We start from the raw sequence: 23,643 nt of genomic DNA, 5'->3' as shown, positions 1-23,643 counted from the left end.
TGGGCCTTGGACTTAAAAAATCACTCAAATAATCAGTTTTCAGCACTTTTTATGTCATGCTTGAAGATATTGTTTTACTAAGAAGTATATAGTTTTATCATGACAAGTTACAGATCAAGATAGAATTTTGTTCCGTTCTAATTATTTTGTGCCGAGTAATGATCCTTGGACTTAAAATATTCAATCTAATAATCAGTTTTCCATCCATTTTTTCATCATTCTTGAAGGTATTAACTTGATATTTGTTATAAAGTTTACACCATGACAACTTATAGGTCAAGTTAGCATTCTAAAGGCTCTAAATGTTCTGAAAATTTACAGAAAGATGTATAGTAACGCATATATGTGTGTACTTGCCTCCGAGTGCGGGAGTTTCTCGCTACATTGAAGACCCATTGGTGCATGGCCTTTGGCTGTTGTCTGCTATTTGGTAGGGTTGTTGTCTCTTTGACACATTCCCCATTTCCATTCTCAATTTTATCAACTGTTTTAAGTTTCCTAATTGGCTGCCGCTAAGTGGCAATGGGGAAGGTTGACAATTCTAGTTTTGTTTTCCTGAATTCTTCCAGAAGAGTCAGTTGTTGGTGGTTGTTTATGGCCGTTGATCAGTGTCAGTAATACCGATATTTGGTAATTTCTGTCAGTTTCTTTTTTGTTTTGTTTTTTGTATATAGGATAATTGATAAATTAATTAACATCCCATTTATTAATTGACAATACTTTGTACGGAAGTTTTGAACTTTGCTTGAATGAATTCTTTTCCTAGTCTTTATTTATCATTGAAGTGTTTTTATACGGTCCCTTACAAGGATGAACTTGTCAGAGGGAATGCATATTTGTGCTATGGCAATTTGTATCGTACAATTGTTTGTTGTTGTCGTTTTTCATTGAGGTCATAACATTGTCTTTTTTCACTTCTGATTTTTATTGTTCCTTTGTTGTTTTCTGTCTCTTTTTATGTAGAGGAATATGGAGTAGATGTTAAAGTTGACGAATAGTAGATAGATTATATTTTTCATACAAACATTGTTCGTTTGCACGATTTCGAAACTGTATAATGCTCGCGCAAACAATATTGCACATGACTCCCTGACGTGATACAATAGATGTATTATCCAAAATGCTCATATGTCCGTTACCATGGACGAAATGTTCATCGTTTTAACCTTTAAAAGTCGCCATTGACCTAACGAATAGTCAATGGAAATGCCGTCATATCGTCTTATGATGCTGGATAAGCCGAGATCAAATTAACGGAGGTTTTTATATCACACTCCGTGTAGTGTTATACGAAAATGATCAATTCATGCAAGAAACAGAAAACAGGACAAAACCATAAGAGAAAATATAATTAAGATTACAATTCGTATTTCAACGAAAAATATTGTATAAAGTAAAATACGCTGTTAATGCTGTGCACATCAAGACTAATAGGATAGAGGGGAATTTCTACTGTTGTCGTAACCATGCATTTACAGTTTAAAGTTGGGTTTTATTTACAAAAATTAATGCAATATTTATGACGTAAGAATAAATTTAAACGAAAAACAACTAAAGAAACATAAAAAATCTATATTATCTTATTGTGATCAGATCTGCGATAGATATGAGACAGATTTATCAGGTCTGAAGTGAAAATACGCCTTCAAATTTAAAAAGAATTCATTCACATTGCAAAAATAATTTTGTATCCGAATCCTCTCGTGAGCAGATAAAGCAACGCCACTGTGAATCCTCTCTTTATAAGTCATAAATCAGTATCTTTAATGCAGATCATCCCCGGATTTGTGATGGGGTTTGTGCTTCCTAGTCTTTATTTATCATTGAAGTGTTTTTATACGGTCCCTTACAAGGATGAACTTGTCAGAGGGAATACATATTTGTGCTATGGCAATTTGTATCGTACAATTGTTTGTTGTTGTCGTTTTTCATTGAGGTCATAACATTGTCTTTTTTCACTTCTGATTTTTATTGTTCCTTTGTTGTTTTCTGTCTCTTTTTATGTAGAGGAATATGGAGTAGATGTTAAAGTTGACGAATAGTAGATAGATTATATTTTTCATACAAACATTGTTCGTTTGCACGATTTCGAAACTGTATAATGCTCGCGCAAACAATATTGCACATGACTCCTCTGAAACTACTGGGCCAAATTTAACCAAACTTGGCCACAATCATCATTGGGGTATCTAGTTTAAAAAATGTGTTCGGTTACCCGGCCAACCAACCAAGATGGCCGCCATGGCTAAAAATAGAACATAGGGGTAAAATGCAGTTTTTGGCTTATAACTCTGAAACCGAAGCATTTAGAGCAAATCTGACATGGGGTTAAATTGTTTATTAAGTCAAGATCTATCTGCCCTGAAATTTTCAGACGAATCAGACAACCGGTTGTTGGGTTGCTGCCCCTGAATTGGCAATTTTAAGGAAATTGTGCCGTTATATGGTTATTATCTTGAAAATTATTATAGATAGAAATAAACTGTAAACAGCAATAATGTTCAGCAAAGTAAGATTTACAAATAAGTCAACATGACCGAAATGGTCAGTTGACCAATATAGGAGTTATTGCCCTTTATAGTCAATTTTTAACCATTTTTCGTAAATCTTAGTAATCTTTTACAAAAATCTTCTCCTCTGAAACTACTGGGCCAAATTAATCCAAACTTATCCACAATCATCTTTCGGGTATCTAGTTTAAAAAATGTGTCCGATGACCTGGCCATCCAACCAAGATGGCCGCCATGGCTAAAAATAGAACATAGGGGTAAAATGCAGTTTTTGGCTTATAACTCAAAAACCAAAGCCTTTAGAGCAAATCTGACACGGGGGTCAAATTGTTTATCAGGTCAAGATCTATCTGCCCTGAAATTTTCAGATAAATCGGACAACCCGTTGTTGGGTTCCTGCCCCTGAATTGGTAATTTTAAGGAAATTTTACTGTTTTTGGTTATTATCTTGAAAATTATTATAGATAGAAATAAACTGTAAACAGCAATAATGTTCAGCAAAGTAAGATTTACAAATAAGTCAACATGACCGAAATGGTCAGTTGACCCATATAGGAGTTATTGCCCTTTATAGTCAATTTTTAACCATTTTTCGTAAATCTTAGTAATCTTTTACAAAAATCTTCTCCTCTGAAACTGATGGGCCAAATTAATCCAAACTTATCCACAATCATCTTTGGGGTATCTAGTTTAAAAAATGTGTCCGATGACCCGGCCATCCAACCAAGATGGCCGCCATGGCTAAAAATAGAACATAGGGGTAAAATGCAGTTTTTGGCTTATAACTCAAAAACCAAAGCGTTTAGAGCAAATCTGACATGGAGTTAAATTGTTTATCAGGTTAAGATCTATCTGCCCCGAAATTTTCAAATGAATCGGACAACCCGTTGTTGGGTTGCTGCCCCTGAATTGGTAATTTTAAGGAAATTTTGCTGTTTTTGGTTATTGTCTTGAATATTATTATAGATAGAGATAAACTGTAAACAGCAATAATGTTCAGCAAAGTAAGATTTACAAATAAGTCAACATGACCGAAATGGTCAATTGACCCCCTAAGGAGTTATTGTCCTTTATAGTCAATTTTCAACAATTTTTATAAAATTTGTAAATTTTTACTAAAATTTTCCACTGAAACTACTGGGCCAAGTTCATTATAGATAGAGATAATTGTAAGCTGCAAGGATGTTCATTAAAGTAAGATGTACAAACACATCACCATCACCAAAATACAATTTTGTCATGAATCCATCTGCTTCCTTTGTTTAATAGTCACATAGACCAAGGTGAGCGACACAGGCTTTTTAGAGCCTCTAGTTCTTCTTCATTTTTTTTTGTATAATCTGCTCAACTCAGTAGTTAGTACTTCAGTAAGGACATGATTTATATCATACTTTTAATTACATTTTCGTTGGCGTGTTTTTCACTTACACATCATTGTCTTTAGTATTTGGTTTTGAGAGATCCGATGAAGAGAACTCAAGAAAATACTGGGAAGCATGAACCCCTTAACAGAACATAGTGGGGATGATTTGCATTGAAGTTACAGATAAAGTAGAAACAAAGAGACAGTGGCGTTTCTTGAGCTGTTCTAAAGAGGTTTCGGTGAACAATAGCTTTTGCAATTAGCCATTTTATATGTAGATATGGTTAAGTCCATGTTTTGTTAGACAACACCAACACTTCCAAAAGGTCCATAAAGATAAATTGTCGTTGATGATTGCCAGAAAGCTTAAGGACACCCATTCAGTTGTTGAGGGAAAAATGAAGATATAAAGTCCGAAGTAGTGGTTTTTAAAAAATGGTTACATAATCATGCAGTCAAGTAAATTGTCCTTTATAATTTGTTCTTATACATCCCTTTTGCCTCTTTGTTTACACTATAGACAAACTTCAAGACAGAAGTGAAGTAGGTTAAGATGCTTTGCTCAACTTTGAGATAAGAAATTTACCACTGTTTCTGAGTTTACATTATGGATATATGCAATGTCTTATAAATCGCTGTATTTTACCTATCACGAATACTTATTCAATTGATTCTTTTTCTTCATTACTTTTTTTTATCATAATCAGCTCAGCTCAGTATCTGAGTATTAGCATGATTAATAACATACTTTTAATAATTTAATTTTGGATGTAACGCATCTTCTGATTGGCTGACGTTGTTTTGTTTATCAGCTCATAGACATAATTGTGTCATGTGACCGTTACGTCATCAACGGTTTTTTTCATGATTTACATCAGTTTAAAAGGTATGAAGAATTAAATTTTAAGAAATAACTGTAATATTTTATTTGTCTATTCGAAACAATATAAAAATGTGGTGAACATTTTAAAATTAGTGTGCACCACATTTTTTATGTTATTTCTCCATCGACAGAAAAACAATTATTACAGGTATTCCTTTACAAAATTTTCCGTTGACGAAATATAAAATTATTATTAAACAAGGGTTCCAATTCCTTCGTACAAAGTTGACCTCCGATGAATTTTGCTCGGCTGCGTAGATACCTTATATTTGGCTTTGAGTGAAGATAACTAGAAAATACTTTGCACGCATAAAATTTATATGGTGTTATTTTCATTTATTACATGAGTATTCCATTAGGTAACTAATTCAAAAATTTCTTAAAAAAGTTTTTTAAATGCGTTCTAGATAGATGGCTTGTGTACACAAAAATGTTAAACTCATTCTATATTATGACCAAAATACACAAAGATAACATCTTCACTACAGCGAATGATGCCATACCCTAAGTTTTATTAAAAAATTTCTCCTCCAAAATTTCCATTTTTTAAATAAGTTGAATGTCATTAATATCACTGCTCATGGTGCTTTCCATCTAACAATTCAAATTGGTTCTAGATACTGGTCATTATGTAACTCGTCATAAACATTGTCTGGTGATTGCATTCCGATTTCATCATATTTTCTGCAAAAAAGAAGCAACAGCACACTCATTATTTTGAATTGACGTAAACAATTATTAAGATTTCTTTAATCCTTTCTAAAATAGTTGATTGTATTGTTAATGAAAATGATGGTATAGTCTGGTTATTCTAATGCAGACATGTTTTAAGTAATTCCACTATTATCCCATAAACATTTCATGATTGGCATTTTGCAGTTGCTGAGTGAAAATAAAGATATTTTTTTAATAAAATTTACTTTTTTAAAACTTTGTTCATGATTTTAAATTACGGAAGTATCTCCCTCATGCATAATATAGTTTTAATTTCATGTCAAGGTTTGGCATCACCGGAAGACATTTATTGTCAAAATATGCATCTGGCGCAAAACAAAAATGTTCCGTTAGTATCATTTATATAGTTATTGAATAAAGGGGATAGAAGATGTCATCGAAATCGCAGTACAATTGGGAAAGTGTTTTTGTAATTTGGAATCCGCTTATTACGCTTCACTCAAACATGAACAAAGTGTAGTAGTTAGCCGAGAACTTTCGCGGGTAGTACGTCGACTGGCCATTCGCTAAAGCGTATAAGACACGGATCAATAACGGTTTCCAAATTTTGAAATTTAAAAAAAAAAATGGTGTTTTCTGTCGAAAAAAGATTGTTTCAAAGACAAGACAAATTTAGGAAGTACAAAACACTACAGTTATACGTCATATCACAAATATTTCCGACTTTGTATTCATGGTTTCAGAGGAGTTGTGGCTAAAATCTCGGAAATCAAATAGAAAGATACAATTTTTAAATGCAACAATAAAAACCAAGGGAATCACATGAACTCCACTGAAAAATTGAAAACAACACGTTTAATAATTTAATGCGTCCGAAGCGCTTTTTTGGATTAACCTTCATCAGGAACGCCCAAAGCCAAACATTTGAAATCCGAGGATGTATAAGTACCGAAACCGTTGAAGAGTTATATGTCATAAGTACCTAAAAGCGAGACGGGTGCGTCGACAGGGTAAACTTTGACTGCTATGAATGCATCACCCGAACTTCCCACTTAATCAGAACGTCAAAATTGGGAATATAACACAAACAAGAAAATAACAATTCAGACGCTTAAATGTGTACCTGAAGATCTCTCACCGCAAAAACATGTATGGAAGGCAGTTTTCCCTATTAATGTGCACAAAATGATGTTACATTTTCTGTTAAATGGCTGGTTTGTAAGACGAATATTCAAATGTGTATTATTTCATATCTGACAGATCATATCAGAATATCTTTGATAAATTATCTCTTTACACCTTTCTTTTACTTTGTTTATCTTCTATAATACACAATGAATCAATATCCTTTGATATCAACATACACCACTGTAAATTCTTTACTTTTTTCATTTCAGACTAAGCTAAACATCATCAAGTATTTTATGTTATTCTTATATACTGATACATTACCTGGATGTTTGTCTGCTTTGAATTGTATTTCCATTAGAAAATCCTGAAAGATAAGAAATCATCAGACGTGGTTAAGAACGAGAAGGCAGGAAGAGGTTAGCCATAACGGAGACTTTTTGTTTTACATTTCTCTATAGTCAAAAACATAATTGTGCAGACTGTTTGTAGTATGTGTTTGTGATAATCATAAATCGATTAAACTGAAAAAATCCGGGTCACAAACCGAAACCGAGGAAAACACATCAACTTTTAAGAGGGAAACAACGTACCAACTGCAAACATAACCAACGCAAACATACGTAGAAACGGACCTAAAATGCGAGTTATTAATTCGAAATAACAAAAAACCTTTACAGTAACTAAAAGTGATATAATTCAAAATGGAATATCTAGTTGGTATGATAAATAAGAACTATTAATGTACAATTACTCAAAGCATGTTTGAAAAAAAAGATATCTTTAAAATGAAATTAAGACAAATGAGATTTAAAAATAAAGGAAGTGGAATTTGTTTTATTTTCTGAAGCAATAATTGATAATATTACCCAAGTCAAATGTATCAGTATGAAACTTTTAGTTTAATATTTTCTGACACACGATGATCAGGTTTTTCATTATTTTTATTCAATAAAAAATTCATTACCAACTTGTAGGTAAACATCCTAGACAATAATATCATGTCAACAGTTATAACCCCTAAACTTATGAGAGAGTACTCTTTCGTTTATGAAAGTGAATTGTATAAAGAAGAAGTATCTTCGAACACTTATTTTTTGCTCTTCCAGATAATGTATGTCACTTCACCTCAGGGTAAGAACGTACCTTCATTTTGGTGTGCTGGAGTTCTTTGTTCTGGTGTTACAATTTCCCTGTCACCTGTACCAAAATATGATTGGATTAAAAGGGTAGCAACATAAAAATGAGCAATAAAGGCCATTAGTGGATAAATAAACTCATCATAGATACAAGGATTGAAATGTTGTATTGGCGCCAGACGCGCGTTTCGTATACAAAAGACTCATCAGTGACGCTCGAATCGAAAATAGTTTAAGAAGGACAAATAAAGTACTAAGTTGAAGAGCATTGAGGACGAAAAATTCCTAAAAAGATTTGCCAAATACAGCTTAGGTAATCTATTCCTGAGGTAGAAAAGCCTCTGTATTTCAAAAATTCAAAGATTTGTAAATAGTAAATTTATTATTATGACCATAAAAATGATAATTCATGTCAACACAAAAGTGCTATTTATCTTTTAGCATAAGCTAAATACAAAGTCGATAATGATTTTACTAATTTAATAAATTTGGTGCGTACGAAGCGCTTTTCTGGATTAACATTTATCAGGAACGCCCAAACCGAAAAACCGAAAAGCAAGAATGTATAAATATCTGAATACGTGACTAGCTCTATGACTAAAACCATGAACGATGATTGAATCAAGACCTTATGGTGTCTGTATTTTTGAACGCTTATTTATGCATATTTCATGTAGAAGAAAATGTGTTTATTTTATTCCCACCAGATTCACACATTTAATTGATTATGGTTTATTGTTCTAATGAACAGAAACAATCCTTTTCGTTTGTGATAAAAGTATTGTGTCGTGAGAACTTGACTTGTTGTTATTGATGTTATGATTTTAAAAATGTTAAATAAAAAGAGAAATGCAGTCGTCTCATTTATTTTTATATACATTTATTGTTTTTTAAAGATTTTAATATGTGATTTTATTGACTTTTGACAAAATGATATTCTCTGCAGTCAATTGCCTATTAAACTACATATTACCCGAAACAGGAGTCTTTTATAAAATTATTCCACATCCAAAGGGAACAGAATTTATATATGGCAACAACTTGCCACAAAAATTGTACATTATACATGTGTACGTTTGGTTTTGTTGCACTGTCCGACTCCCTGTTGTTCCTTTGTTTTTCCTCTTATACTAGTAGTTGATGTGTTTCATTCGGTTTTGTTTTGTTACCCGGATTTGTTTTTTTACCCGGATTTGTTTTGTTACCCGGATTTGTTTTCTCTCAATCAATCTATGACTTTTGAACATCGGTATACTACTGATGCCTTTAATTAACATTTTACTTGAACTATATGTGTGAAGGCAAATGATTAATAGCGCGGTGAATTTTTCTGAAAGGTAAATAGGCCGTTTTCTTCAAAATCGAATTCATATAAAAAAAAATATGCTTTTCGTAGAAGATCAATATTATATAATTACCTTGTTTTCTCTGTTTCATTATGAGAGCTATAACAATGGTAATAACAATTGCCAAAAGAGTTCCTAAAACTGCCCCAACTATAAGGGAACCATTACTGCATGGTTTAGTTGTAATCACTGTGAATCAGAATACATGAGATACATTTAATTATTTTTTTAATTCACAAGTTATTTTTTTAATGCAAGCTTTTTGTTCTATGACTCGTCTTATTTTTGGCTTTCAGACCTTCACAAACTTTACGTCTTAATAAGTATATTCAGAAATTTACTTTATTGAACTACAAACTATATATAGTAACAAGACGTAGTTTGATAGCCAATGAAAATGGACAACCATCCAACAAGGTCAATTGAAGTTGATTAAAAAAATAATCTGGATGGGATAAGATTTTCATACATTCTACTAAATAATGTTAGACACAGCTTTATGAATATGTATGTAGATAAATCAATTGCTTTCACAAATTCAACCAATATTGAGTGTGAATCTCAAGTTTAAAAGTTCAGTTTAACTTAAATATAAATCACCTTTTTCCGAGCAAGAAATATTGGATTGTCTTATGTGTACGTCAATTACAGCTCTATTGAACCGTCTATTGTTTGTCAACTCAGTAGCCTGTAATAAAGAAAAAGAGAAAATTTAGGCTTCCGAATAGTACAGTACTAGGTAAGATAATCTACAAAAACAACATAAAATAACTACGTCGTTATGCAGCAGAATAAAAAATCACAGAAATAGTCGTCTGTCATCAGAAAATGTGAGGTATAGATATCAAATATTTTTTTTAAGTGACGATACAAAAAAAGTCAAATATATAGATGAAAAAAAGAAAAAAAGTAATGGCATTATTCTCTCTATATGCGATCCTACCATAGTTCTGAATTTTTTGACGACTTGTGTGTTTTAATTACATGTAGTTTTTAATACGTAATATAGAAAATGAATCTTTTAGTTGTCCATTCGTTTGATGTGTTTTATCATTTGATTTTGCCATTTTATTAGAGACTTTCCGTTTTGAATTTTCCGCGGAGTTCAGTACTTTTGTGATTTTACTCTTTAGTTTATTTACGGTTAACTTTATTTAGTTTAACTTATACATTTTGCGAGTCATATCCACCTTAGTTTTCAGGATATGTCATTGCCTTTTTAATGTTCTGGTATATGTGTCGATGTTCTACTGATATTGATTACCTTTATTATGATTTTCAAAATATTAACGTCATCACGACCAATAGGTTTGATTTGCGATACTGTAGCACTGGGAAGTGTTCCGTTATTCATCAAACTATACAGTGCAAACCTATCTTTATACCCAGGAGGCAAAGCTTTATGAAGAATAAAATACATAATCAAGATTATGGTCATGGTATTTATAGGGGACGAAACCGTTCCCATAATTCAAAACTTTTCCTAACTTGCTTGAGGGCCTAAATCGGTTCTTAAAATCCTTCATATCAAATCTAATATAATATTCATGATCTACATTTAAAAATTAAATCAGTTCGAATTATATAATGAATAGATTTAACTATCCAGTGTTCTTATTCTGCATCTATGTAGCTGTTAAGAGTCACACCTTTTGAAGAAATGCATAGCTCATCGTAAACTAAATTAAATAATGACGTCCAAGTCAATGTGAACACAGATATTCAACTAAATCAGTTCATTTTTTTTTTTGCGGTCTTTTTTGATAGACCGAACAAGACTGATATGGAGCTCTGCATTTTGTCACTATTAAGTCTAAGATTCAAGAGTTGAGCAATCACAAATATGTGTAAACCCCCCGCCACATTATGTACGTGCCTCCCCGAGTTTGCTATTTGATTGCTGTCTGTTATATTTGTTTTTCATTTATTGATATGCCAAAAATCTGGCTTTTGGCTTTCCGATTGAAATTTCACCTATTTTCTTTGGAAATCTTAGATACATTGCGTTTTCCTGAGGATAGGGTTATCTCTGACTTTATCTTCTTTGTCTGTTATTGTTTCCATAATCATCATGCAAAAACTAAAAACCTAACTTTTGCAAACAAATATTTAAAAAAATAATTTATGAATAATATAATTAGTTTTTGTTTAAATGAATTTGAATGTAACTATATCTGTTGTGGGGGTTTAAATTATCAGTGACCAAGCTTACATACTAGCGGTGGTATAGCTCGTACGAATTTCGAGTTTCCTTTATTTTACTTACGAAACCAAAAGAAAAAGGACAAGACACAAATTGATTAAACTGATAACGACTTTTCCTTATATCAAATGCCTGTATCAAGTCAGGAATATGACAGTTGTTTTTTCATTCATTTGGTGTGTTTGAGCTTTTGATTTTGCCATATGATAATGGACTTTCCGTTTTAAAATTTGCTTTGTAGTGTGGTATTTTTTTTTTTACTTCATACAAATATCTCTAAGCAATACTAAATGTTATAATATAAAAGAAATATAAAAAGAGAGGACAAAAATAAAGGTAGCAGTAGTATACCGCTGCTAAAAAAAGAAAGGATAATAATTGGCGTGTTCATTAACATAAGTTTACTATCTGTTCATGACATATGCAGAAACTTTCATAACATATTAGAATGCAAAGTACTCAGCAGCCGCAATGCACAATGGAGGATAAGTACGAATTTGTATTTCTTTTATTACACTTCAATACTTACTTTCTACAATACTCAATTGTATACGAGCATTTAATGTGTCCTGGTCTCTTGCTTTTATGGAATCTATAATACTCTGATCTTCGGCTGCTCTTAGAATTAGTTGCGATGCCTAGGGAAAATCACTTAAATAAGAACCATTGGAACATGGAATATCGTATCGGTTAGTCAATTCGTGATAGTGGTCGTGAAAATTACATAGTGCCGATTTCATACGTTCGTCTCATAACTCTGTTGGAGCAGTTTTTGTATAAGGAGCACACATATGCAAATAAACTCGTCATAGATACCAGGATTGAAATTTTATATTTCTGCCAGACGCGCGTTTCGTCTACAAAAGACTCATCAGTGAAGCTCGAATCAAAAACTATTAAAAAGGCTAAATAAAGTATGAAGTTCAAGACCATTGAGGACCAACAATTCCTAAAAGTTTTGCCAGATACAGCTAAGGTAATCTATTCCTGAGGAAGAAAAGCATTAGTATTTCAAAAGTTCAAAGTGTAAACCACTGATACCATACCATTGTGCTGATATTTGCAAAGGGATCCAAAACACAACCATCCTATGTAAAATCAAGTAGGAACGACCTGAACCAATATAAAATCGACACTACTGCTAGTGGGGAAGATGTACATGTTGAGTCTGTGAAAGAGTAACACATTCAGAAGTAAGTGTAATTACCAAAACCATGTACGAGTCATTATGTACGTATTTGGACCGAGTTAAATCAAGGCGACCGTAGTTAACCGATGTCCAAATCTTTTAAATTGATTAGGTAGAGACAAATCACTGTAACAAGCCAAATCATAGGGAATGCCAAGAACTCCGAAAGAAGCAAAACCGTTAAAACATCTGGAGTAAGTCATCGAAAAATTTTAAGGAAACATCAAATTGTGATTATTGATAGAAGCTTGAGTAGGCAGTGCATTTTCAACTGAAGTTTGCAGTTATATGTCGTCTTTCAAAACTTTCTAGAGGCCTCGGTGCCCGAGTGGTCTAAGTAGTTACTACTGTAATCACTAGCCAGTCAACACTGAGGTGGTGAATTCGAACCCGATCGTATGGTTGCACTCGACTCCAATCTTAATTGACCAGGATTGTCAGTTTTCCTATCGGAGGTCGGTGGTTTTCTCCGGGCACTCCAGCTTCTTTAGCCAATAAAAACTGGCCGCCACGAAATAGCCCCAAAGTGCTGATTAAAGTTGGCGTTATTTATATAAAAAAAGCAAAAATCAAATCAAATCAAAACTTTCTGGAAAAAGTCTGCTTCATACAAGTTAACGACTGTTCTGTTTGCTTTTATGCCAACATTATTTGCACTCATTGGGATACCGACCGTCCATAAAACTAGTAATATATTATTATTGATCACAACCCCCAGCCCCCCTGCCCCCAAAAAAAATTAGTGCAGAGACATGGCGATATCTAAAATAATGCCCCGCCCAGCAATTATTTAGTATATTGATTAAAGTTGATTTGATTATTTTCCGATATCATCAGCCCAGTAGTCAGTACTTCATTGTTGACGCGATTTGTCATTGCATTCACAGTTTCGAAGTACCAAGAAGTTTCTACCGAAGAAATAGACGACCTAAGCTTTTTTGACAAAACCTTTCAGAATTTTAGTTCCTCAATGCTCTTTTACTTCGTATTTTATTTAGCCTTTTTTAATTTTTTTTTTATTCGAGCGTCCATGATGAATCTTTTTGTAGACACAACGCACAACTGGTGTACAAAAGTTCAATGCTTGTATCAGTGCAGAGTTTATATTACATGCTTAACAAAGATTAATTTCCATAGTGCACATCCTCGGGTAGTGTTCCTGACTGAGTTATTATTATTTTTTCAAGCCATTAAGAAGGCGTTGCTGATAAGGTGACAATGTACATGGACAGAGTAACTCCATTATATCCCCGAACCCACCCTCGCCAAAAAAAAAAAAATGTCTGCCAAGATGATAAAAAGTCTGAAAGATATTGATTTTTGTAGAAATAAAAATTACAAAAAAGGGAATGATAGTAATTCAATGTTAAAAGGCCCATCATTTGTTTTGTCCATTTAAAAGAACGGGTTTCGAGTCATACCATCTTTCTAGTAAAGTCATATATTAGAATGGTCTTTAAGAATTCATGTATTTCTTTAAATTTGTACCATAGAGTAACGTGAATAGAATAGACAATGTTAGGCAGTTAAACATTAAACGAAAGAGTGTATAGAAATCATCAGTCAAAGAAAGACAACTTTTTTTTATCTGAACAGCTCTCATTTGACAAACAGTAATTTATCCAGTCATGTTCTGGCTTTTCAGCTATTGTTTTAGAACTGCCAGAAAAAGTACTGATCAATACTGAATTGACCGCTAGCGAATATTTCTCCTTTTCAGAAACTAAAGGACTCTGGGTAATCTCATTGTTCGTACACCAAAATGAAAATAACGTTACGTCATTTGTTGAATTTCTTTTGTTTATCACGTTTTAAACAAATCAAAACGTTTTGGTGTACAGTTTTGTAAATAGAACCCAGAATGCATCAGATTCTGAAACGACGAATTGTCTGAACAGTTTTATTGACTGTGATGAAGCATGGCGGTTTTCATGTATGCACATCAGGAGACGCTTACACTGTGGATACATTGATCCAGTCTCGCTCCATTGGCGCTCATGTGATTCCTTCAGTTTCTGTTTGTAATATTGAATTGTCTTTTCCTTATCGATTTACGAGATTTAAACATAGGTAAACTACTTTCGGCTATGATCTACTCATATATATGTAAATAAAATTAATACATAAGCTATGACTTTCGGAAATATTCTTTATTTAAGCTCATTTGTTTAGAATAATGGGATTTAGTTAAATTTATTTTGAGAGATTAAACCCTTCACACGTAGCTGATGTAATAGAAGTTTATATAGTAAGACACAGTTTTACTGACTATAAACGAATTAACAAATCGTGGTGAATTACTTGCTTTTTTCATTCCATAAAATTTTCATGGTAAAAAGCTATCTTTCTGAGCATTTAAATTCTCAAATTCTAGTTAACTAGGAATGTATTTTTATTTTGTATTTCGCTTACAAAGTTAAAAGCGGGGCGAAAGATACCAAAGGGACAGTCAAACTCATAGATCGAAAATAAACTGACAACGCCATGGCTAAAAATGGAAATGACAAGCAGACAAATAATAGAACATATGACACAACATAGAAAACAAAAGACTAAGCAACACGAACCCCATCAAAAATGGGGGTGATCTCAGGTGCTCGGGAAGGATAAGCAGATCCTGCTCCACGTGTGATACCCGTCGTTAAATTACCAATACTTACAGTTGAATGGGGGGATATATCTGTCGTATATGTTGGATTAAAGCAAACATTATCAACTCGGAAGCAGCCTTGATAGTCAAAAACTGGGCCAAGGTCATCACCGTCTCTCACATCAATAGTCATGGTAACTGTACTTGTTCGTCTTTCAGAAATTACTTGTGCCAGGTCCTAGTTAATGTTATTTGCGAAATTATTTACATAATTGACAAACACAAAAGAACAAAATAAAGAGATTCGAAAATCACTTTGATGGCGTAATAAATAAAACATATGACCTATCTTTAAAAGTACGGATAATATTTTATGTTCATGTTAACAAAGAATATTTCAGTCACGATTTCAGTTATGTGTGATATCATTTTGTGAATATTCAAAATGTAAAATAAAGAATTACATACATTGCGTCTTTTCTGACTGAAGACTTTATTAAAATTTTGTAAAACCTTCCCATACATTATTGACACAATGTTGAATATTCATGGTTTTTGGATTTCTAGTAATCTGATTGGTTGGTTTGAAGATGGCGCTGAAAAGCGCGTTTCTTTGTTTTGAAAGAGAACGGGTAATGGATTTATAATGGACGGATATTTATGACCAGTTATAGTTGAAATTGTTTGATAAATTTATAGATTACATAGACAATTTGTAGACTGTTGTGTAGGATTTTACTGTGTGATTTATAAATACATATCCTAATACCTAGCTTTTTATGTTGTATATGAAGTCCAAAGTCAGCTTTTACATATGTGTGTGTTAGTTAAGTTGCTCATTTATAATGTGCAAAATTTCTAAAGTAATATTATACAGTAACATTGACTTACTGTCACAGAAACTGGAAGAAAATATTTTTTGACTCTTTCAAAATCCAGCGGTGACTTTATTGCAATAGACCCGCGTCGCTGTGATAAGATTGTAAATTTCTCTGCCGCATCGTTTGAAATAAAAGAAGAAATAGGTTGCCCCTGGAAAAAAAATCAATATTTTCGAAATTTGTCAAAATGACTAAACTGATCGCTGAAATATGAAACTTATTAAACTGGAATAAGATATTAAGAATAGAGAGGATGACGTGTTGCTTTCCAAGGTGTTATCTTAACATCAATTTCTCAACTTAGCTGTTTCTATGCTTTAAGTTAACAGTTTTCCAATTTAAAATATTTCAGTAAAACGTAAATCATAGGCATTACTATAAGCTGACATAGGTTTTATAATTTTACAAATTGTGGTTGTTAAATTTGATAGATGCTTTCTGTGCTTCTTTGTTAAATGCTTGGTGTTTTTTGTTTTTTTTTCTAATTGTGATGGTGACACAGTGATGACTGTTGTACGCCTTTTTTGACATTAATATCTATTATGTCTGTTTTGTTCACGCATCGTTGTAAATATAATGAAATTTGACTCAACTGTCTTACAAGTGACAGGTTTAGCGCTATAAAACCAGGTTCAATCCATCATTTTCTACATTTGAAAATACCTGTACCAAGTCAGGAATATGACAGTTGTTGTCCATTCGTTTGATGTGTTTTATCATTTGATTTTGCTATTTGCTTAGGGACTTTCGTGTTGAATTTTCCTCTGAGTTCAGTATCTTTGTGATTTTACTTTTAAGTTTGCAACGTGCCTACGTGTAGCACAAAACTTCTACATTTTGTTATTGTTGGTACGTAAATTTCAGCAACATTACAGAGATGTGTAACATGTATTTGCAAATAGTAAACTTATGCCTTAAGTCAATTTTCATATAATTTAGTATGAAACATTAATTACCGAACTATCAGATTGAACAATCGTAAATTCAAATTCACCATTTAAACCAGTATCTTTGTCCCTGACTATAACCAATTGCACCATTTCACCAATGACAACGCCCACTGGAGTCAACTGTTTAAACATTCCAAAAAACATCTTGTTAAAAAAATACACCATACAAATGACAATTGCACATCACTGTGACGCAGCACGATAGATTTACCCAATGCATTCTTGGAACAAAATATTTTTCTATCAGAATGCAAATACAGCCTTTGTAACTAAATTATAAATTAACACACCTCCAACATAATCTAAACAAGCGAATTTCGAACAATCTGAATTTGATTTTTTTTGTGTACACAAAATTGACTTTTGTGACAAAAATGACTGTTTTGGCACAACATTGACTTTTGTGTTAAATTTTCACTTCTGTTTAACAAAACTCAATATTGTCTACACAAAAGTAAACACAAAATTGAATTTTGTGACAAAATATCAGTTTTGTATGCAAATTACTTCACAGAATCCAAACTGAACTAATTTGCATCCAAAATACATTTCAATTTAGGTAACAAAAGTATACTAGTCTGTGTTACAAAAATGAATTTTGTCATGACAAAAGTAACTTTTGTCCACTGAAAGATAATTTTCTATGACAAAATTTTAAATTTGTAGTATGCTACAAATTTTGTTAAACTGAACTCATTTTTGTTGAACAAAACTCACTTTTGTCCGCACAAAATTGAATTTCGAGTACAAAACCACAAGAGTCCCATTCGGCGCCCTGTAGGATTGTGAGTCCCTAATCCAAATTAAATTAGCATTTGTATTTTCAAAAAAACTCAATTTACGATGAAAAGATAAGAAATCAAAAGAAAAATGTGTCTAAGGACATGAATGCCCACGCTGAAGCTTGTTTTATTTTTTAAATGGGAAGTACAGACGGAATGACGCAAGCACAAAAATCGGAAAGACGGAAGGGACGGCCAAGGGTAACACGTAATGCCCCAATGGCCTTGCGGCCGGGAGATAAAAAGATTCAAATCACAGGATTATTGGTACTTACCTCATTCACGGAGATGGGTCGAGGACTCCCTAATAACTGAGGATAGTTATCATTCACGTCAATGATTTCCACGTTCACGGTAAAATACTTTGATACTGAGTCAACCTGAAGTAAATTAATGAAACATATCTGAATGAATATAAGAGATGCATACTGTCAGGAAAAGAACTCAACTGTATGTAATACAATATAACTAGCTCTTCTTTTTGTGGAAAAAAATAATTTTCGAAGTAATTTTTGAAGAAAACTTGTGCTATAGTGAGGTACACCTAATACACTTGCAGCTCAGTTAAACTTTTAGTTGTACTTCTATTGGGATAAACTTATGCCATCATCATAAAGATACATATCATAAAGAAGTGTTGTTACTGACTCTATTATTCTACGATACGCCTAGGACTAAAACTTGAACTTTAGCATTTGGTCTACTTTTAATCATTCGCATAATAAGTTGCAGCACGCACTACCAAACAAAACCATCTCGTGGGAGTATTGAACGGGACGAGACTGTAATCGATATTTAACAGAACGACGAGCAGTTCGAAAAAAAATGCTTTCTCTAGATTTAAACGACTTATGATATGAGTCGTCTTTAATTTCCCCTGAATATTTCAATGCTTTTGGAACCCTGACATTACTTTTTACTCACCAGGCGTGTACACTTCAGCGTAAATTGTATGCTGTTAAGATCATCGTTTGGCTCATATGAACGACCCTGAAAAATACAAATTTTGACATTAATTTTGCTAAGGAACCAAATGTTGCTAGTTTATTGATTTATTTTTTCCTGCTTACCCTTCATGCGCACATGAGATCAACTTTGGTTTTTAGATGAGTTTGTGTTGATTAGTTTTTGTTTTTCTGTGTTCTTTATTGTATTTCGTTTCTGGCCATGTCATTGTTATTAGATATAAGAAGATATGAGTGCCAATGAGACAACCCTCCATCCAAGTCACAATTTTTAAAAGTAAACCACTATAGGTAAAAGTACGGTCTTCAATACAGACCTTTAAGTTAGCTCAAACTGACCAGCAAGCTATAAAGGGCCCAAAAATTGACTAGTTTAAACCATTCAAACGGGAAAACCAACGGTTTGATCTATATAAAAACGAGAAATGAGAAACACTTATGAACCACATCAATAAACGACAACCACTGAACATCAGGTTCCTGACTAAGTACAGATGCAAACAAACACAGCGGATTTAAACAGTTTGTTTTTGACTAACGAGTTTGAACGTTCCTTTAGTATTTTTCGCCTCTCTTTTAAAGTTTTCAGACTTACACAAGGTAATTTTTTTTCTGACTAGTATTTTTAATTTATGACAAAGTATGAGGTGGATTTCTAAATAAACAAATTAACTGCACATGTCGTACGGTGTCGCATTTCGGAATAGTTTTGGACGACAAGTTTATATAATTTTTTGTATATAAATGTAGATCTTAAATAAAAGTTCTCCTACGTCTCTGTCTAGTGGTGCATTCAGTCTAATAAATGTTCTTCTTGTATAACCATCCTGTGAGGTAGGAATTGGTTTTGATTCCAATACAAACAGACTATTAACATCAATCTGTGAACCAGTAGCTCCTTGTATCTGTAAGAAAATCCCCGTAGCAGAATCTGTTCCATTTTGAATACCATTGATATGAGTGTCTGCTGTGTATTTGTCTGGATTAGACGAAATATCTGTAATATATTCAAATAATTTAATATAAACAAAAAAAATATATATATTCAAATAAACCAAATTGGATAAACCAGAATAAACTTCTAAATATTTGATAATTAACATTGACATTTGTGATAAATTATCATTTTGTAAGTAAATTAAACAAAGGCTTGGCTACCGAGCGTTCAAGGAAAATTGCCGCTCGAGTACCTATTTCCCAGGTGTCTGCTCTTTTCTCTTACTAATACACTCACTTGTAACATCGGTCGACAGAGTGAAACTAGGTACCAGTCATACTTCTGCAGTTATGCAAAAGGGTCCATGTCGAGAGCGTGAGAACGTCTCATGTTAGTGCTACAATATAACGAGTTACGGCTGGTTGCTATTGGTATGAATATCCACACATTTCTCCCGTATAAGGAGAGGGTCAAGCGTTTTGAATACAAATTAACCTTTACAATAACTTTACTGTATCTTCAGATAACTTGTTTTCAGAAAACAATTCCTTTCGCATATCCTGCTAGTTGGTGTATAAAAAGTACCCTCAACAATGTGCAACACATATTCTTTTAGTAAGTTTTTTTTAAAGGCCGATGCATGACCATGAAACTGAAAGGTGATTTAGAAAGGTAAATGCTAGAATAATCATATAGTCTAATGTAAGATGGAAATCCTTAATTCCAGGGTCATCAGACTTTGGACCCAGAAGAGCAAACTGTACGTCGGTACTTGTATTGTTATTTATTGTCGCAATATACATTTATTCAGAATGCAAACATATGCAGAACATTTCTGTTATTGTCTTTGCATAGCTTTTGAGTAATGAAGATAACAAATTATATTCTACACTTACATTGTTCGGTTGTTGTCTGACTGAGGTGTTCATAAAATCAACTTTTTTACATGTCTGGTACATAAATTCCCTAGTCTGAAAACCAAATATGTGTCCTTTTTCTAAGTATAAATCAAAGGCGGTAGATATCAAGGTTACATGGGAATCAATCGAAGAAAAGCTGACAATGTCATCCAAATAGTTAAAAAAGAATGTTAGTATGTCTTAACCTTGGATGTAAGCTATGTATAAACATAAAACAATACCTTCAAGAGTTGCTTCTTCTAATTGTATATTGATTTCATGTTCTCCAGAGCACGCTAAAAGCAAAGATGTACATGATAATACATTATATACGGAGATTCATTAACTACAGTCACATGATATTGTCTTACTAGAAAAATTGTGTAGATTTATAAACTATATATATCAGTGATAGTGTGTCCTCCTGGTTATTTATTTATGTATATTTCACACATGCAAAATATGTTGTATAATATTGTATATATTTTCATCTCTGTAACTATGTTATTTAGTAAATGAGAATAAAGATCTATTTATCTATGTACATCAATGATATCCCCATGCCGTCCATAAATATTCACAGCACGCTCTGAATAATAACACTTCTAGTGTGACTGCGGCTTTATACATGTAGTATTCCTTTTAATCAAATCATGCTTGCTGCATCAGGAGCGCATAACATGTTTGTTGAATAATGAGTGAGAACTGATTTTAGATATATTTTTTTAATGAATGAAACAGTGTTAAATTTAAATAGGACTTGTAAAAGCATATGCAGGTTCTTAGGGGAAAATTCCAAATCTATTTTTCCATATTTTGTGCATAACAAGCAAAACAGGGGCAAATTAGCACAGTAAAATCAAATGGGCCATGAATTTCAAGTTAAAAGAATTGACTGATCCAGGTCCAGTCGGAAAAATTAAACAAAATAAATACAACAGAAGCTGACAAGCGGAATACAAGACCTCCTTAACATAAAATTGTCCTTACTTTGAGCAAGAGAAGATGAACTTTATATCTCAAACTATAATTCATTCACAAGAAAGTAGTGCACTACACTGTTAAGATATTATTGATAGAGCGCAGGTGCGAGTGTTTGCATTTATTGTCCAAAAATTAACAAAAAAACAACCAACAATCAGTCTAAAAGAAATTCTCTATAAAATTTGTGCTCATAGACCCCAAAAAGTCCCATAACTCTAGAACAACTAATCTGAAAAGCATAAAAATCGACAGGTTGCTAGTTATCATGGAATCTAACAATCTGTAATGATTTGGTAAGAAATTCGGCTACGGTGAGTTATGTTCGGATAGACAGTTGGTAGAACACAAAATGTATGTCTCCGATAGAAAAATAAATCGTTTCAAATAGGATATATACAGGGGATAAGTGTAACACCATTAGCTTTACGTTCGGTGACCTGTAGGCTAACTTCTGCATCATTTTGTCTTTGGTAGAGAGTTGTCTGATTCGCAATCATGCCACGACTTCTTATTTATATATTTCTTTTATGAAATTGTTTAATAATAATAAAAATCAGAAAGCTTATAAAAGTTTTTGAAAACTTTAAACAAACCAAGTTACCTAATTGGTAATCCATGTCAATTATTTGCACGGGTAGAAAAAAGAATTAGGCACATGTCTATGGAGTTATATATATATATTACTACTCTTGTACTTAAATAAAATGCTAACTAAAGTCAATTATAAACAAAAGTACTTGTAGCATACAATGTAAGTGAAAATCATACTCACGAGAGCTCTGGGCTGTTACATTAGTCGTGCAGAAAACAACCACAGTCTGGAGGAAAGTATATATCACAAGTAATCCCGCCATATATCAATTATATTAAGAGATTATTTTGACCGTGTGAAATGACATACACTTTTTAAAGTTTACAATTTTTTTTTAATGTTTACAAGCCTTAGGGTCATCGGACTATCACCTGTACCATCTATAAAGTGTGAAACATCAATTGACCAAATTGAATAGAAAAAGGTCATTTTCCGGTTCGTTGGATGGCGTTTGTACATGTTCCTAGAGTAACCGAGCAGTTTCACTAAATATGAAATCAACACTGAAGAAAGTTTTAAATTCTCACAAATTAAATGTAATTTTATCTTGGATCGCAATCATTTACCAATGTAGTAAAAGGAAAATACTTCAAGTCCGTAATATTAAATGGCGTGAGACAAATATTTTGACCATTCATTATCATAATTATATAGTGGTATGAATAAATGTGTGTTTTTGTTAATTTTATGACTTTTTAAAATGAATGTATATTTAATTTATATACAGTTTCACTTTGATTACCAATTTAGTTAAGCATTTATTCGTGTACATGTATGCCGGACGAAACTGACACATAGTAGACTGGAAGTTGTCTCACTGGCAATCAAAATAGTAATTAATAAGGAGAATATTTACAATTTCAATAATCGCATCACACCCAGTACGTATATCGATTAGATCTATCGTTTTATAGTGCTGAAGGTTTTATAAGAGTTGCAGCAGATGAATTTGTAATTTGTATGGAGACGCAAGCTACCATATAATGGGATATTCAAACTCATAATTCGTTAACAAACTGATAACGCCATGGTAAAAACACGAAAAAAAAACCCGGCTGAAAGACAAAAAAAGTCTTTAACTATTCCCTGTTTCCATTCTACGTTCTGTTCAAAACACAACCTTGAAAACTAAAGACTGAACAACAGGAACCGTACCGAACTCGGGGTTATTATTTTAATCATATAACAAAATTGTTGATTGATAAGATTTTACGTAAGTATAGTGTTGAATGCCAAAAAGCCATTACAGTCAATCGAATTGAAAGGAACCCTATTTGCACGTTTTTATCACAAACATACAACGATTGTTTACACCCAAGAAGTTCTTTAATGGAAATAAAGATTTCGTAAACAGCACAGAAAGATAACATCAACAAAAACACGTACAGAAGAGACACTGTTTTCCTTTTTTGTAAAAATAATAATTTTTGAAGTTAAGACATTATTAAAAAAAACTGATGTTTCAACTTCATCAGAAAAAGGTGGCCTTAGATCGAATTAGCTATTATTTGTAGGTCATCTTAATCTAAGTCGGTTCTTATACATACTTGAATTTCACAAATACTGGTATTCAGCTTTCAGCATTCCTGATAGAAGATAATAACAACAAAGCACTTCGGGTGCATAC

General features: G+C 32.7%; 1 protein-coding gene across 3 annotated transcripts; it reads right to left on the bottom strand.

The window, feature by feature from the left end:
* Nucleotides 1–5,055: 5,055 nt before the first annotated feature.
* LOC143045057 (cadherin-99C-like) lies at nucleotides 5,056–22,436 on the bottom strand. 3 transcript variants are annotated; one of them, XM_076217345.1, is made up of 15 exons: nucleotides 22,197–22,429; nucleotides 20,683–20,736; nucleotides 19,378–19,601; nucleotides 18,564–18,629; nucleotides 17,915–18,019; nucleotides 16,864–16,977; nucleotides 15,918–16,058; nucleotides 15,097–15,264; nucleotides 11,777–11,885; nucleotides 10,309–10,442; nucleotides 9,645–9,732; nucleotides 9,117–9,233; nucleotides 7,706–7,759; nucleotides 6,884–6,926; nucleotides 5,056–5,440 (listed from the first exon to the last, which is right to left on the bottom strand). In XM_076217345.1, the coding sequence occupies exons 1-15, from the start codon at nucleotides 22,276–22,278 to the stop codon at nucleotides 5,359–5,361; spliced, it is 1,581 nt and encodes a 526-aa protein (XP_076073460.1). In that variant the 5' UTR covers nucleotides 22,279–22,429; the 3' UTR covers nucleotides 5,056–5,358. The 3 variants fall into 3 exon arrangements, with proteins under 3 accessions (XP_076073460.1, XP_076073462.1, XP_076073463.1); XM_076217347.1 differs by lacking the exon at nucleotides 15,918–16,058 and having other exon boundaries at nucleotides 22,197–22,436; XM_076217348.1 differs by lacking the exons at nucleotides 10,309–10,442; nucleotides 11,777–11,885 and having other exon boundaries at nucleotides 22,197–22,433.
* Nucleotides 22,437–23,643: the final 1,207 nt, after the last annotated feature.

This window comes from Mytilus galloprovincialis, chromosome 9 (genome assembly GCF_965363235.1).
Source record: "Mytilus galloprovincialis chromosome 9, xbMytGall1.hap1.1, whole genome shotgun sequence".
NCBI lineage: Eukaryota > Metazoa > Mollusca > Bivalvia > Mytilida > Mytilidae > Mytilus > Mytilus galloprovincialis.
Note: the sequence above shows the minus strand (reverse complement) of the source record. Positions and strands in the feature narration are given on the sequence as shown.

What these genes read in the sequence shown, in the direction of transcription:
- LOC143045057 (XM_076217345.1), bottom strand. Translation starts at nt 22,278, where the DNA reads ATGGCGGGATTACTTGTGATATATACTTTCCTCCAGACTGTGGTTGTT. An exon ending in TTCTTCCAGTTTCTGTGACA is followed by an intron (nt 15,265 to 15,917) that starts GTAAGTCAATGT and finishes AACATTAACTAG; the next exon opens with GACCTGGCACAAGTAATTTC. An exon ending in AATGAAACAGAGAAAACAAG is followed by an intron (nt 7,760 to 9,116) that starts GTAATTATATAA and finishes ATTTTGGTACAG; the next exon opens with GTGACAGGGAAATTGTAACA.